This window comes from Geotrypetes seraphini, chromosome 4 (genome assembly GCF_902459505.1).
Source record: "Geotrypetes seraphini chromosome 4, aGeoSer1.1, whole genome shotgun sequence".
In the NCBI taxonomy this organism is placed as follows: Eukaryota; Metazoa; Chordata; class Amphibia; order Gymnophiona; family Dermophiidae; genus Geotrypetes; species Geotrypetes seraphini.
This window is the reverse complement of record NC_047087.1, coordinates 128,288,071-128,303,115: the sequence shown is the minus strand read 5'-3', so window position 1 is coordinate 128,303,115 and position 15,045 is coordinate 128,288,071. Positions and strand designations below refer to the sequence as shown.

General features: G+C 41.8%; 1 protein-coding gene across 1 annotated transcript in view; it reads left to right on the top strand.

The window, feature by feature from the left end:
• Positions 1-7,146: 7,146 nt before the first annotated feature.
• The window catches only part of LCA5L (lebercilin LCA5 like), a 153,610-nt gene continuing 145,711 nt past the window's right edge, over positions 7,147-15,045 (top strand). The window contains exon 1 of the mRNA XM_033941841.1: positions 7,147-7,478. Coding sequence (XP_033797732.1) covers positions 7,184-7,478 — 295 coding nt within the window. The 5' untranslated portion in view covers positions 7,147-7,183. The remainder of the gene's footprint in view (positions 7,479-15,045) is intronic.

The following is a 15,045-nucleotide window of genomic DNA, read 5'->3' as shown; positions in this document are numbered from 1 at the left end:
TTGGGAGGTTCACAATTCCATGCTGGGTTTTTTTTTTCTTTTTCTTTCTTTCTCTCTTTACATAACAGTAAACTATTACTTTGACAACAAATGTAAAATTGTCAGGTCAATAAAGATATCTGAGTCTGAATCTATAGTGACATACCGAAGTGTATGTGTTTTTACTAGTAAGTCCAACGGAAGACGTAATTTCAAAAAGCTGCATGTAGAGAAAACATGCGTCCTGCTTTCCTTATTTACGTATGCACCCTTTTAAAACTGCTGCTCCCTACAGCATCAATCCTCCCATCCTTGCACTCCTCCTAACACCGTAACTCTGCTTCCTTATTATCCTGCTAGAACAGTCCAAACTGATGGGTTTGGTTCCCTACCAGCACAAGGAAGTAGAGATACTGAACTAGTCCACTGATATCATCAATATAAGTTCTGGTGCGGCTTGAAATTTTCCATCATTTCTCTATCTCCAGCAAATGGTGTAGGTTTGTTCTAGTGCAGCACGTCCTTGGCATGGTCTGAGTCCATTGGCATGAATCAGGGTCACAGTTCTTATCACAGTTGATTGAGTTTGGAGATATTTTCCCCTTCACAGCCCCAAGCTTTGGAACACAGCATCTAGCTTGGCATAGCTCCTGGTAGTAGTTCCTGTAGGGCCCTTGCCAGTGGGGGGGTGTCAATTCCCTCCCCCACCCCATCTTGGGCTCCTCTTCAGTATCTTCAAAATAAATCAGGAGAATAAAGTTGTTAAAAAATCTACTGCAAATAAAAGAAGGGGAGCTAACAGTAAATAAGCCCAGGGGAATCATGAAGAGTTGTTAGCCAAGTTTTGATTTCAGAAGGGAGAAAGCCTTTTGGGCTGTGTGCTGAGGCATGCTAGCTGCATAACATTTTGCATTGTTGTCTGCTCTGTTTACTCAGTTTGTGATAGACCTGGATGGTCTGGAGCAGGATCACAGTGCACCAGATCCCTTTTCTGAGTAGCTCACAGGGGCAGAGCTTTGTGGATTTTGGCAAGAATGATGGCCATCTTATTGTTGTCTCCCCACCAGGGGAGTTGCACCAGGTGGCCTTGAGTAGTGAGAATGGATGCCCCACAGGGGATAGGGAAAAAAGTTCTTCCACCCACCCAATCTATATACCTGGCATTGGAGCACTCTAGGCCTACTGGATACAGGATATGTAGGCCTACTAGATGCAGACCCTGGTAGAGTTGGAAGAATTTCTTCAACCAAGGAGGAGATCTTCCTGGTAGTCTAGATCTTTTTGTGTAATGAGTTGGGGGCATCTCAATGATCTGATCACAGAGGCTTCTTTATGCTGGCTCCATTACAGTGAGAATCCTCAGATGGTGATCCCATTATGGAGGGTCTCAGGAGGTACTCAAAGGCATTTCAAGTTATAAATTTTTATTAAAATTTACTATCCCGCACAACAGAGCATGCCGTCTAGGTGTATTACAGTCTAAAGATAAGGAGTAGTAAATGACATATAATAGGAAGAAAAGGGTAGAACTTCAGTCGTTGATAGGAAACACAAGGGGGTGAAAACACAAGAGGTTAGTGTTCATGTATTCCTTAGCTCTGTAGCCAGTCATGCTCAATCACCAGGGGAAAAGAGAGAGAAAAAGTAGAGTTTAGGAATATGCATCTCAAAACAAAACAAAGTTTTAATTGCATCCTTAAATTAAGCTAGAGATGATTGCTGTCATAAGTGCTGAGGGTAGGGAGTTCCAAAGTTCATTTCCCTTGCATAGGCTCCTGTCCCAAAATGGGATGATTGAGAGTCCAGACATAGCCATCTAAACACTTGGATTCATCCTGAGCACTGTTTAAATGTCTTTGCAACTATACGAGAATGCTATGAAAGTGTGATATGTGCCTTTTCCAGTGTGGTTCATTGTAGTTAGTCCTTTTGAAGCTGGCCACTACTATATTAGTATTTTTCCCTGATTGTGTGGGTATCCTGCAGTTTAAGTGGAAAGACAGTTCAAAAGAAGTTGACATTCTAAGCATTATGAATATGTGCGATGATTGAGAGTCCAGAAATAGACATCTAAACACTCGGGTTTGTCCCGTAGTTTGGTCTGAGATTAAAAACCTCTGAGCACTGTTTAAATGTCTTTGCAACTATAAAAGAATGCTTTGAGAGTGTGAGATGTGACACCTGAGTCCATCCTCCAGGGCACCAAACAGTTGGGTGGACTCTACCCTTTCCTCTGCAAAGACCTGAAAAGACTATTTCAGTTCCCTCCAGGTAGATGCATTAGTTACAAAGATGACTAAGAAGATGTCAATCCCAGTAGAGGAAGGATGTCTACAACAGGAAGGTGGAGCAGCTTGTTATATGAGCCTTTGCCTCCTCTTCTTTCAAGGTTCAGGCTCATTCTGTTGAAGCTATGTAGCCTGAGCCCTATTGCACTGGATTCAGCAGCTCCCAAAGTTACCAGAAGTGGTATGCTTAGAGCTGGTGGCAGCCTTCCTAGTGGATGTCCTTTATGGTTTGTTTATGGTCAATCACCTTTGTGATTGTGGCCAAGATGTGACTATAGGTATGACATTGGCCAGCTGATGCAAATTCCAAAGCATACTTGAGCAAGCTCCCATTTCTGAGCCGCTTGTTGTTTGGTGACAGACTTAGATAAAGCCAGGCTGCAGTGGCTTCCAGAGGACAGCCTCTATGTAGCCTCTTTCTCCTCAGGGAGAGAGCTAGGTAGCATGAAGGGAGTCATGTTCACATTGGCAGCTGTTCTTTGGGCCAGCCTACCTCCACAAGGAACAAGAAGGGTGTGTCCTTTCAAGGCACTTTAAATGATAGAATTCAAATTCCTCAGCCTCAGAGAGTCTGATGAGGGACCCCAATGAGGGTCATCCGAACTCCTTGTTGATGCTAGTAGAAGCATGTTTTCTCTGTTCCACCATGAGCATTCCCACATTACTTCTGACCAGTAGGTTCTGTAGATGGTGCATTAGGGATGTGCTCACAAATTCATTGAGCCTGTTTCTGACACTTTTATAATATTATCCTATGGGTCCATCATCATAAGATAGGCAGTAGAGGACACCCTCCAGCAATAATTGTAATTGGGATTGTGAAGCCTGTCCCTTTTCAGGTGGTGATGATTGAGGTGGTGGTAGTACATCTCTGCAGACAAGTAATCTGGGCTCATCTGTACCTGACAGCTGGCTGATCAGAGCCTCCTTGGAGGCTGACTCAAGGGTGTCCACAATAGAAGTAATTTGGCTGCTTAAGTGACTAGGCTGAGTAGTCAATTACATTAAGGATCAATTAACTATCTTAAAAGTTGGACTACTCTGAAGTTCACTTCAACACCAAACTGGGGGTTGTCTTCCTTCCCAACATAAGAATTGCCGCTGCTGGGTCAGACCAGTGGTCCATCATGCCCAGCAGTCCCAAGGAGTGCATGCTCAAGTTCCAGTCTCCAATGAGGGAATTATATGGCCCAGGAGGTCCCACAATTTGCTGCTTCTCAACTTCATGTCAGCAACACTGGAAGTGGTACCATGGGTAAAAGCCCACATGCGTCTGCTTCAGAAGGTATTGCTCTCTCATTGAGCCCTTCAGTCTCAGGCACCCTACACTAGAACATGGTTTGGGGGAACAGCCCCCATCATGTCCTCAAGGGGGCCCCTTCTGAATTCACCCAAGGTGAGTGTGAGCATTGATGTGAGCCTCCAGGGTTGGGACCCCACAGTCTGGATTGAGTCACACAAGATCATTCTTACTTGGAATCAGTGTGGATCATCAGTTGCCCAAAAGCGAGGACCAATCAATTTGTTGTGCAGGAAAATGTGGTTTGCATGATGTCTGATATGAACCAGAGAACAAATTTATATCAAGTTATATTGTATTACCAGACCTCAAATACCCAAGACACTACTTGAATAATTTTTCATGCCCTTACTGGGGTGGTAAATTCATCATTGGTCTTGGTAAAGTGACCTGTGCTGGGACTGTTTTTAAATATTTTTAATATCAATTTCAATAAATATAAAGTGAATAAGGTGCTAGAAGAAGGAAAGCACTTATTTTTTGTGCCCAATGATGAATTTACCATCCCAGTAAGGGCATGAAAAATTATTCAAGTAGTGCCTTGGGTATTTAAGGTCTGGTAATTCAATATAACTTGATATAAATTTGTTCTCTGGTTCATATTAGTTTTTTGTTTTGAACAAATCTCCATTTCTTCAATTCTAGTTGATTTATATGATGTCTGACCATGCCACAGCGGTGTCCCACTTCAGCAAATTAAGGAGAGACCCAGATTGAGTCAGTAGTTCTGAAAGTGGCCTAGATTTGCTACTGAGCTGAGACATCTCAGTAACTGCAATCTCAGTAACTCCTATCACAAAGGCAGAAAATGTCCAAGCAAACTTCCTCAGCCAGAATGCACTGGATTCTGGGTAATTGGAGCTGAGCCCATGTATCTTTCAGCTTCTGGTTCATTGGTGGGGCCCTCTGTGTTATGAGCTGATAGCAACACAACAGATCTTCAAGTGTACTTGGTTCTTCAGCTACAGGGATCAATACCTTAGTGCAGCTATAGTCTACTACTACTACTAATCATTTCTATAGTGCTACGAGATGCAGGTACTTTCTCTGTCCCTAGTGGCCAATATGTTTTTGTACCTGGGGCAATGAAGTGTTAAATGACTTGCCTGGAGTCACAAGGAGCTGCAGTAGGAATTGAATCCAGTTTCCTAGGATCAAAGACCGCTGCTCCTCCACTCTACTGAGCAAGAGCCCATGTATTTTCACTTTGATCTCTGGAGAGTAGCCAACTATCTGTTCCTTCTCCTATTGATCACTCAGGACTGGCCATGCTTTCCATGGCACACAGAGTCAGGAATTCCTGAAGTAAACTAAATTAAACCTTAGGTTTGTATACCGCGCCATCTCCACAAGCGTAGAGCTCGGCAGGGTTAGGTTGAAAAGGAGCTACAATGAAGGGTTATAGGAAAGGAGCTAGGAAGATAAAGTGGGACAGGGTACCAAAGAGCAGGAGGTGTTAGATTTTTGAAAAGAGCCAAGTTTTCAGGTATTTGCGGAAGGATTGGAGGGAGTTTGAAATTCTGAGCGGGGATGTAAGGCTTAGTGGTGGTGGAGGATCCCAATCACTTCTGGTTTACAGTTTGGCCTTTGAGAAGCACATCTGAGGATCAGGGGCAATTCTGCATCAATTATCTCCACCCTTTTTAAAGCACACAGGCATTCCATATCCATGGCGGTATGTGCAAATATCACAATTTTGTGAGCACTTGTGCACAGCGTGTTCCCTAATCCCATGGCAGGTGCAGGTTCTAAAGATCCTAGAATTTTGCAGAAAAGTCAAGAGCTAGGTTTACACTCGATTCCCTGAGGATGCAGGTGATGGCCCTCATACTTTCAGGGCAAGATCCTCGGGGTCGACTTGATGGCAGAGCTGGATATTATCCATTTCTTGTGCGGGGTAAAACATCTTTGACTGATGGTCCAGCCTCTTCTGCCACAGTGAGATCTTATTTGGTTCTAAACATCTTGAGAGGGGCCTCAGAGAAGGATCTTACCCTAGAAATGGTGTTTTGGGTGGCAATTTTGTTAGATAGGCAGATTTTAGAATTGCAGGCTCTCTGGTCGATATTCAAAATGATTTAACTGGCCAGAAACATCTGGTGATTGGTTAAATCACTTGTTCAGGGTTATCCACTAATTTTCAATGGCACTTGATATCTGCTGAAAATTAGTGGGTTTTCACATAAGTGAAAGCCAACATTCGAGGGCCGCTTAAGTGCCAATATTCAGCACTTAAGCAACCAAGATAACCACATAAATGGGACTGCATAAAACTATCCCACCTCTGGATGATGCCCTCTTATCTTCCAAAGGTGGTATCACTGTACCATATGAATCAAGTAGTTGTTCTACCAGCCTTTTTGCAGTGCAAACATTTGGAGTCAGCCAAGACACTCCATAAGTGGATGTTCACAGAACTTTGATACATTATATAGAGATCACTAATTTCTTTTGTCTGTCAGACAGACTTTTCATACTTTTTCAAGGACTGTGTAAGGGTTGTGTGGCCTCTAAGTGTTCTATAGCTCATTCGATTAAGGCTGCTATTGAAGTGGCCTACATCATTTGCAGGAAGATGATACTAGTGGACCTGAGGGTGAGGTGTGTGCAATTATGCCTGAAGACATTCACAAAGCAGCAACATGGTCATCACTGCACTTGTTTGTGAAGCACTACAAGATTGACATTCTAGTTAGTCAGAGGCAATGCAGCTTTTGGCAAAGTGGTGATCCAGGGAACCTTGTCTTCCATTGCTTGCTAGGGTATTGCTTTTCTATATCCCATTAGTGTGGACTAATCTAGCAGAATGATAAGGAAGGTGAAATGTAATCACATCTGTTAATTTCCTTTCCTCGAGTCCTACCAGACTAGTCTAGGGTCCAACCTATAAGACTATGGTGTAAGACATATCTTTCAGGCTTAGATTACTCTCTCCCTGAATTTGATATGCTACAATGATACATTGGATATAATCCTGCTTTGGCAGTGGCTTACTGGAAAATTCCAGTCTGCACTAAACCTTATATCGGTGAAATCACTGGAATAGTTCAGTATCTCTACCTGCATTCACTGTAGAGAGACTCAACCCGTTAGTCTGGTCTGGCCTAGCAGGTCTCATGGAAAGGAAATTAACATAGAAACCAATGTTTCAAAATGATTTGGGATACTAAACTCAACAAAAGTGAATGCTGCCTTTTCCGAATAGTGTTTGATCAATATTGATGGTGCTCAAGCACTCACAGAGCTGGTACCTATGAATTTCACAATCCCCTATCCTCCAATCCCTCCTAGAATCATATGTCTAACTCACCCTCTCCCAAAGTTCTCACAGTCTTTCCCTCCCCACCACCAATGTACACCCCTACCTTGATCTCCTTTCCCTATGAATCGTCCATGTGAAGAATGTCCTAGTACAGTAATGGATTATATACTCCTTGTACACTTGTACAGAATGAAGCTGGGGAGGAAGAGATAAGATATTAACAAAAATATGAATTGTTTTATGAAGTGGGAGTTCTGGATAATTATGGTCTAACTTATTGTAGGTTGCAGGATTCTAATAATTATATCTGTGACTAATACAACGAACATAAACTTGGGCAGAAGTGTGATCTTTATGGAAGTGCAAGAAGACAATAATTTATCAAATAGTGTAGGAAAGCGAGAAAGTGAAGATTCTTCTCAGAATGGCAGCAGCATCAGAAGCATTAATGACTGTAGCACTGACATCCAAGACGATAAAAATCGCAGTAGTCAGTCTGGAAGCAAATGTTCGTCTACTGCCCCTTCAGATGAATATAACAATCAGGATATTTCAGAATTATCTACAGCTACCACTTTCATAGGAGAAACAGTGATTACCAAGAAGAAAATCCAGAAGAAGAAAAATGTGTATTCCTTTAAAGCTAAAGGTAAGAGTCATTTTTATATGTAGTTAACTAAATTTGTCTTAGATATGTTAGTTCCTGATATCTTCATGTTTAAAGTAAACTTATTTCTGAAAGTACACAGAATTGGATATACTGAAAGTACACAGAATTGGATATACATACACTGTTCTGCAAAAATTATTTTTAAGGAATTATCTTTGAAACTTGTATTAGAAACAGATAAATGCCATCAGATAAAAACCACATATCCTATCCAGTCTGCCCATGCATGCCAACATCTCAACTTTACAATCCTTTCATAATTGGAGATTTCTGTGCTTGTCCCATGCTTTCTTCAGAGATTATTTTTGTTTTGCCACCAGCTCTGCCAAGAGGCTGTTCAATGCATCTAACTGCCCTTTATGTAAAAGTAGTTCCTTAAACTAGTCCTGAGTATTCCTTAAACTAGTCCTGTATTTCCCCTTTCAGTTTTATCCCAATGGTGTAGCCAGAACTGGTTTTCTTTAAGGGGAAGGTCAAGGTTAACATGGGGACACTAGACATATGTCTGAGCCCTGATATTTGTACTCTTATCAACAAATAATACCTTAAAATGCAGAGTTTTAAATACTGTATATAAATTCAGATTCAGACCTCTCCTTATCTCCCTGCCCCATCCTAGCCTTTGATCCTTACCTCTCCCTTTTCCTCATCTTCAGTCCGCTCCTCTCCCTCCAGAGAATCAGCCATGGTCATTCCTCCTATCTCTAACCAGCTGCCAGCATCTTCCATTCACACCTACCATCTATTCCTGCAGTTAATGTTGGGAATCCAACCTTGCCGCACTGCCTTTTTTGATGTTTTGCCAGCACTATGCACAGGTTGAAACCTCGCAGATTGTATATCCCATTCATGTACAAATAAGACAAGTTGTTTATGAGATTTTGATGTGTTCTCTGTGCTGACCAAATATTGTGAAAGTTAAGAGGCTCCTGGAACTCTTTTGCCAAGTTTCCAAGTGGGTGAAAGTCTCATTTGGAGTCTGTCTGACAGGCAGGCACTGCACAGAACTGTGAATACAACCCTATTATTTCCTATAGGAAATGGAGGGGAGGGGGGTTCCTGAAAAAATTGTTTTGAGGGTAGAGCTCAGGTCTCCCACCTCTAAAACCCCTCTTCTTGAGTTTTTTATTTATTATTTATTTATGCTTTTACAAGTTGAATAAACAACACTTGAAAGGAAATATAACAATCCAAAAACAGGAAACAAATAATAAAAATTATAAAATAATTTCACACTAGTGACTATGACTAAAGTCCACAGGCCATTCTTTTCTTGATTGGTTTGGCGGTGGCCATCTTGGGTTTTAAAAAATCTTTTTTTCTAAATCTTTTTTCTGCCTAAAAACCCCTCCTCCATCTGTGCCGACATGAATTAATGTGTTAGTTGTACCGGATTGCCAACGGAGGAGTGTCCCTCTACTGTATGTTGTGGTGTGTGCTAGGAAGGGGCAGGAGCATCAAGCATAGCCCTTTCTGTTTCTTCCAAGACTGGAGAATCATCCTAGGTCTGGTAATGGGAAAAAAATCCCACCTGGTACCCGAACCTGATGAGGGCGCGAAGTGCCAAAGTGTGGATTCCGGGGGTCCCCCGAGAGTCTTGCCAGGGGTCCATCAGGGATTGGTCTTTGCTCCTGGACAATTCCCCAGAATTTGATCAGCTCATGTGGAGAGTGTTTTTAATGGATCTGAGCTGCACTCCACAGTCGGAGGGCATGTCTCAATATTTCTAGGGTGAGAGTCTTCTCCAGAATTTAGTGATCTAGTTTCTGGTACCAATGATATCTCGGACCCAGACTGGCCCAATTGGAAGACAGATACCATGCCTCTTTTATTGCAGGGTTCTGGCTCAGTCCTAGATGACTCCAATTCAGTTTTTGGGTCCCCAAGTAGGATACCTCTTTGGCTCCTGATCAGAGTGATGACCCTTCTGTACACTGGCTGTTTAAGTCAGTCTCAGTCCACCATTTTATTACAGATATGGTCAAAGAATTAAAACTTAAGCTGAAGCCAATTCTCAGTGTACAGTTATGAGCTACTCCACTACTCAGAACTCCTTTTTTCCAGCGCATCTAAATATCACTGCTTTGGTTACAGAACAGTGGGAGACCTCGGAAGGCTCTTTAAAGGTGGCAAAAGCTATGGCCAGGCTTTATTCCATGGCCCCCGAGTTTCAGCAACTGTTTGATCAGCCAAAAGTAGATTCTGCAGCAGCTCAAATCACTAAGTGCACAGCCCTCCCTAGCAAAGGAGGACTGATGCTGAAAGATTAACAGTATCACAGGGTGGACAAGGTACACAGAACCTCTTCACCTACCCTCCACTCAACGGTACTCGTCGAAAGAAACTTTACGACAACCTCCTGGGGACACAGGCAGCTAAAATAGACTCTGACATCTCAAAATTACTGACCAAAACAACAGACATAAAAGAGTTCCGCAAAGAAATAAAAACATTACTGTTCAAAAAATATCTCCCATCACTCTAACCACCACCCAATGAGCTCCCAATCAACGACTTCGGAAATACCCACCTATATCATCTTTTTATCTGTGATCTAGAATGTACTGTAATTTCTTCTACACTACACCCGATTTAACTGATCGAGTTGACATGTATTACCTCTGTAAAATGCATTATCTTCTATTATATGTAATATCTTCTGTAATAAGTATTATCTTCTGTGAAATTGTAGTATCATAACTCATTACTGTTCCTGTAACTTACTCTTATCCTGAAATGTAACTCTACTGGAATGTCCCAGATATTTTCTATATTGTAATCCGCCTAGAACCGCAAGGCACAGGCGGAATAGAAATCACTAATGTAATGTAATGTAATGTATTAAAGAAGCAGTTTGAAGTCCTGTCTTTGGGCATCAAGGCAGAAGCAGCAGCCTAATTTGTTGCACAGGCCTGCCACATGAGACTGCAATGAGTTCCCTCAGCGGAGGAGGACACCTGCCCCCAGCTGGAAGGGGTGGATTATGTGGCAGATGCATTCTATGATCTTATTAGAGTCTTATGCAAAGTCTTAGCATATGCGGTCTCTGCTCACAGGATGCTCTGGATTAGGCAGTGGGCCAGTGACTCAGCTTCCAAAGCGACCTTAAGCAGGTGTCCTTTTAAAAGACACATGTTTTTTGGAAAAGGTTTTCATGAACTCATGGCCAGCATGGCAGACCACTGCCCCAAGTCCCTAGAGCAAGCAGTTTAAGTGGGGTAGAGAGTCTATTGAAGATGACTCTCACACTGAACGGCCTGTGGAAGCAACTTCCACAGAAATGTTCAAGAAAGTCAAGGATATAATTTTATCAGACAGACAAATTAAGGTTTCCCGAATAGCCGAAGAAATGGGCATCTCAGCAGGAGTTTGGAAAATAATTCATGAAAAGTTGGGCATGTCCAAGGTTAGTGCAAGATGGGTTCCAATAATGTTTCAAGTTTCTTTATTTTTGATATACCGTCTATAAAAATACATGTCTAGACAGTGTACATTATAAAAAATTATAAAAAGCAATTAAAATAAGCAAATAAAAACAGTAATTTATCAAATATTAAAAATACTGGACAAGTTCAGATTAACATACATGAAACGGAAGGAAAGTAGGGGGGGGGGGAAAGGTTATTTAAAATACATCAAAATTAAAATTAATAAAAAAGGATGGCAAATGAGGAGTGGTAAAAACATTAGGAAGGGAATCACTTCAGAAGAAGTATTAGATGTTTCAAAGCTGCATATAAATCAGGGAGTTAAAAGGCGGAGGCTGATGCTATAGAGTAAAAGCATGAGGCTCCAGTGCTGACAGGAGAACTTGAAGATGCTCCGTGAAGATCAAGTGAAATTTTTTCATCGTTTGGTGAATGGAGAAGAGACTTGGGTCTATCACAGAGATCCTAAGCCCAAAATGGAGTCAATGCAGTGGAAGCACAAGTCATTCCCCACCCCAAAAAAGTTCAATATAGAAAAATCTGCAGGCAAAGTCATGGCAACTGTCTTCTGAGATGATGAAGGACTTTTGCTTCTGGAGTTCATGCCTCACAAGACAACCATAACTAGGGAGAGTTACACCAACACAATGATCACTTTGTGGTAGGCAATCAAGGAGAAAAAAACAAGAGTTTCTTCCTTAAGTTGGATACTTAGGATTCGTACGTTAGGGTGAAGTTACGTATAACTCCAAGGACCTTGGACATCTTGCTGATATTCAGTGTGGCTCCTGAGGTTAGAGGAACCATGTGTATAGCGTTATGAAACCATAGAACTTTGGTTTTGACCGCATTTAGTTTCGGTTTGTTGGATGTCGATTCCATTTGATATTATCAGTGTTATATCATTGGAGTCTTGATTAATTGGGATGAGTAGAAGAATGTCACTGTGTATGAGAATATGTATTCATTGTTGTTGAATTTGATATGGCCTAGTGAGCTCATGAAAAGGTTATAGAGAATCGGAGATAACAGTGATCCTTGCGGTAAACCTAGGAACGCTTGCCAGTTATTTAAAAATGCTTCATCTTTGTAGACAAGATATTGTCTGTTTTGTAGGAAGTCTTTGGACCAGTTCAAGACGGTTCCTATAATGCCTTTTTCACTGAGTTAGGCTAGTAATAGTTGATGGTCGATTATGTAAACTCAGGGCTCCTTTTACTAAGCTGCGATAGTGGTTTTAGCACATAGAATTGCTGTGTGCGCTAGACGTTAACGCCAACATTGAGCTGGCATTAGTTCTAGCTGAGTAGCATGGGTTTAGCACGCGCTAAAATTCTGCGCGCGTTAAAAACGCTATCGCAGCTTAGTAAAAGGAGCCCTCAGTGTTGATAGGAATAAACAAACAAAATGTAACCAAACTTCAATTATTTCAAAATGCAATGATTTGAATGCTTACTGGGTAAAGAAAATATGACTATGTGACCCCCTTTGTTGATATCTAATCATTGATTGCCAATTCATTTTCGTATGAGATTTAAAATACTTTTTCTTGTATTTAAAATGTATATCCCTACACGAGTGCTTCATTTGAGCCAGGCTAACCTTCTTGTAGTCCCTGAGGTAAAAGATGCCAAATTAGAATGTACCCAAAACGGTGCATTCTTTTATGTGGCACCTGTTATGTGGAATTCCTTACCAACAATTTTGAGAGATGAAACTTCTTTACCACATTTTAAAAAGGGTTTAAAAGCCTATATGTTTAAACAGGCTTATGGAACTGAACTGATTGTGAGTAACGTTGGTGAAATATTTATAATTTATTGAGCATATAGTATTTGAACGCATGGAGTTTTTGCTGCTATTCAATGAGGGAGATGATTACTATTGATTTAGTTTTATTACATTACATTAGGGATTTCTATTCCGCCATTACCTTGCGGTTCAAGGCGGATTACAAAAGAATTATCAAAGATGTATTACAAAAAGATATCTGGTCATTTTCAAGGAAAGTAAGAAGAAGTATGCTAGTTGTTTTGGGTTAGGGGCTTTAGTGAGAGGCGAGTTTGAACTTGTGGTTTTATGTCTTTTACAGGGATTTCTTAAAGAGTATGGTCTTTATTTCTTTTCTAAATGTTTTGTAGTCTGGGGATGCCGTCAGTAGATTGGAGATTTGGTTGTCTAGTTTGGCTGCTTGAGTGGCTAGGAGGCCCTCATATAGTTTTTTCCGTTTAACTTCCTTGATTGGAGGGGGGGTGAATGAGGTATGAGTTTTCCTATGTCTGGTTGAGGTGTTGTAGATGAGGCAGTTGTTCAGGTAGTTTGGGCTGTCTCCGTATAAAGTTTTAAATAGTAGACAGTAGAATTTTAATTGTATTCTTGCTGGAATTGGAAGCCAATGCGATCTGAGATATGCTTCTGTAATGTGGTCATGTTTCTTCAATGAGTAAACAAGTCTCGGTGCTGTGTTTTGGATTGTTTGTAGTTGTTTTTTTATTGTTGCAGGGCAGGGGAGATAGAGAATATTACAGTAGTCTAGTAGACCTAGTATTAGGGCCTGTACTATGAGCTGGAATTATGTTTTCTCGAAAAATTTCTGAACTTGCCTTAAGTTTCTCATGACTGATCTTAAAGTTTTTAAGGAAATTTTAAAAACTGGTTATCTTTGGAGGAACTTGGGGTGACTGGGATGGACTTCTATCAATTTTTTTATGTAGTTCCTTTCTAAGGTTTTAAATGTCATTGTTTGCTGTATAGTAAATTAGTGGTATATTAAGTGAATAAAACCTGTAACCTTCAAACTGGTTTGGTCTTAGTTCCTTTTTTCCTCTTAGCTAATTTTCTGACATTCCCATCTGTTATGCCTTGATAAGTAATAATACTTCAACTGGGAGAGGGGAGGGGGGTTCAAATTTTCTGCTTTCACCTTAGTAGATGTTTCTGTAGGATAGTAGGGTGCTGTGTCTCAATAGAAAAAATAACTTTTTCTATGTGCATATCTCAGCACATAAACAGATCAGGTCCACACCAGGCTGTGCACCCAAGCTTATCTGATGCTTCATACTACTACTAGGCTTGTACACACTCTCAGTTTGCTAGGCCTGACTCTGTACAGATTAGCAGAGCTGTTGCTAGACAGATATGTCGCAAGCTTAATTAACTTTTCCCTTATAAAGTTTTCTTTCTTTTGAAGTATTAAGACCACATTAATTTTAATTATTTCCAGTTAAACCAGTTACCTTATATTCTCGAATATAAACTGACCTGAATATAAACCGAGAACCTTTTTCCCCCAAAAAAGGAGGAAAAAAGATTGATTTGAATATAAACCAGGGGGGTTAATATTCAAGTGCAGTGCCTTGCCCTGTCCTGCCAGTCTCTGCACCGTTCCCCTTCCCTCCCTGCTCTGCCAGGCACTGTATCCAGCCTCCTCACTCACTCCTGCAAGTCTCTGCACCCAGCCCCCTGCCCTGCTAGGTTCTGCACCCTGTCCCCCCTCCCTCCCAATGCCTTGCAGGCCTCTACCAGACCTGCCATAAGTTGCAGTAGGCAAGGACAGCATGTATCCCTCCCACTTCCTGTTACAGCTGATTCTAAGAAGTTTTACCTTCCTCCTGCCTCCACCTCATACCTTTAGAATCCCTGGTGGTCCAGTGGTGAACCGCGGCAGGAGCAACCTTCCTTTACTCCTGCCCGTGCAGAGCCACTAGCTGACTGGCTGCCACGAGTTCTCGCGATCCCACAAGAACTTGCAGCAACCAATCAGCTAGTGGCTCTGCATGGACAGGAGCGAAGGAAGGTCACTCCTGCCGCAGTTCATTGCTGAACCACCAGGGGTTCTAAAGGTATGCAGGGGAGGCAGGAGGGAAGTAAAACTTATTAGAATTAGCTGGGAAAGGGGCGGGAGGGATTCCTTCTGTCCCAGCCCACTGCTGGACCACCAGGGATTTAAAAGGTACACCGGGGAGGGGGAGGGAGGTAAAAGTTAGTAGAGTCAGCTGGTACAGGAGATGGAAGGGATCCCTTCTGTCCACGCCCACCGCTGCACCACCAGGTTTCAAAGCTGGCCTGGCAGAGGCCTACAATAGGTTCGGGAGGGGAGGCGGGCCAGCCCTGACCCA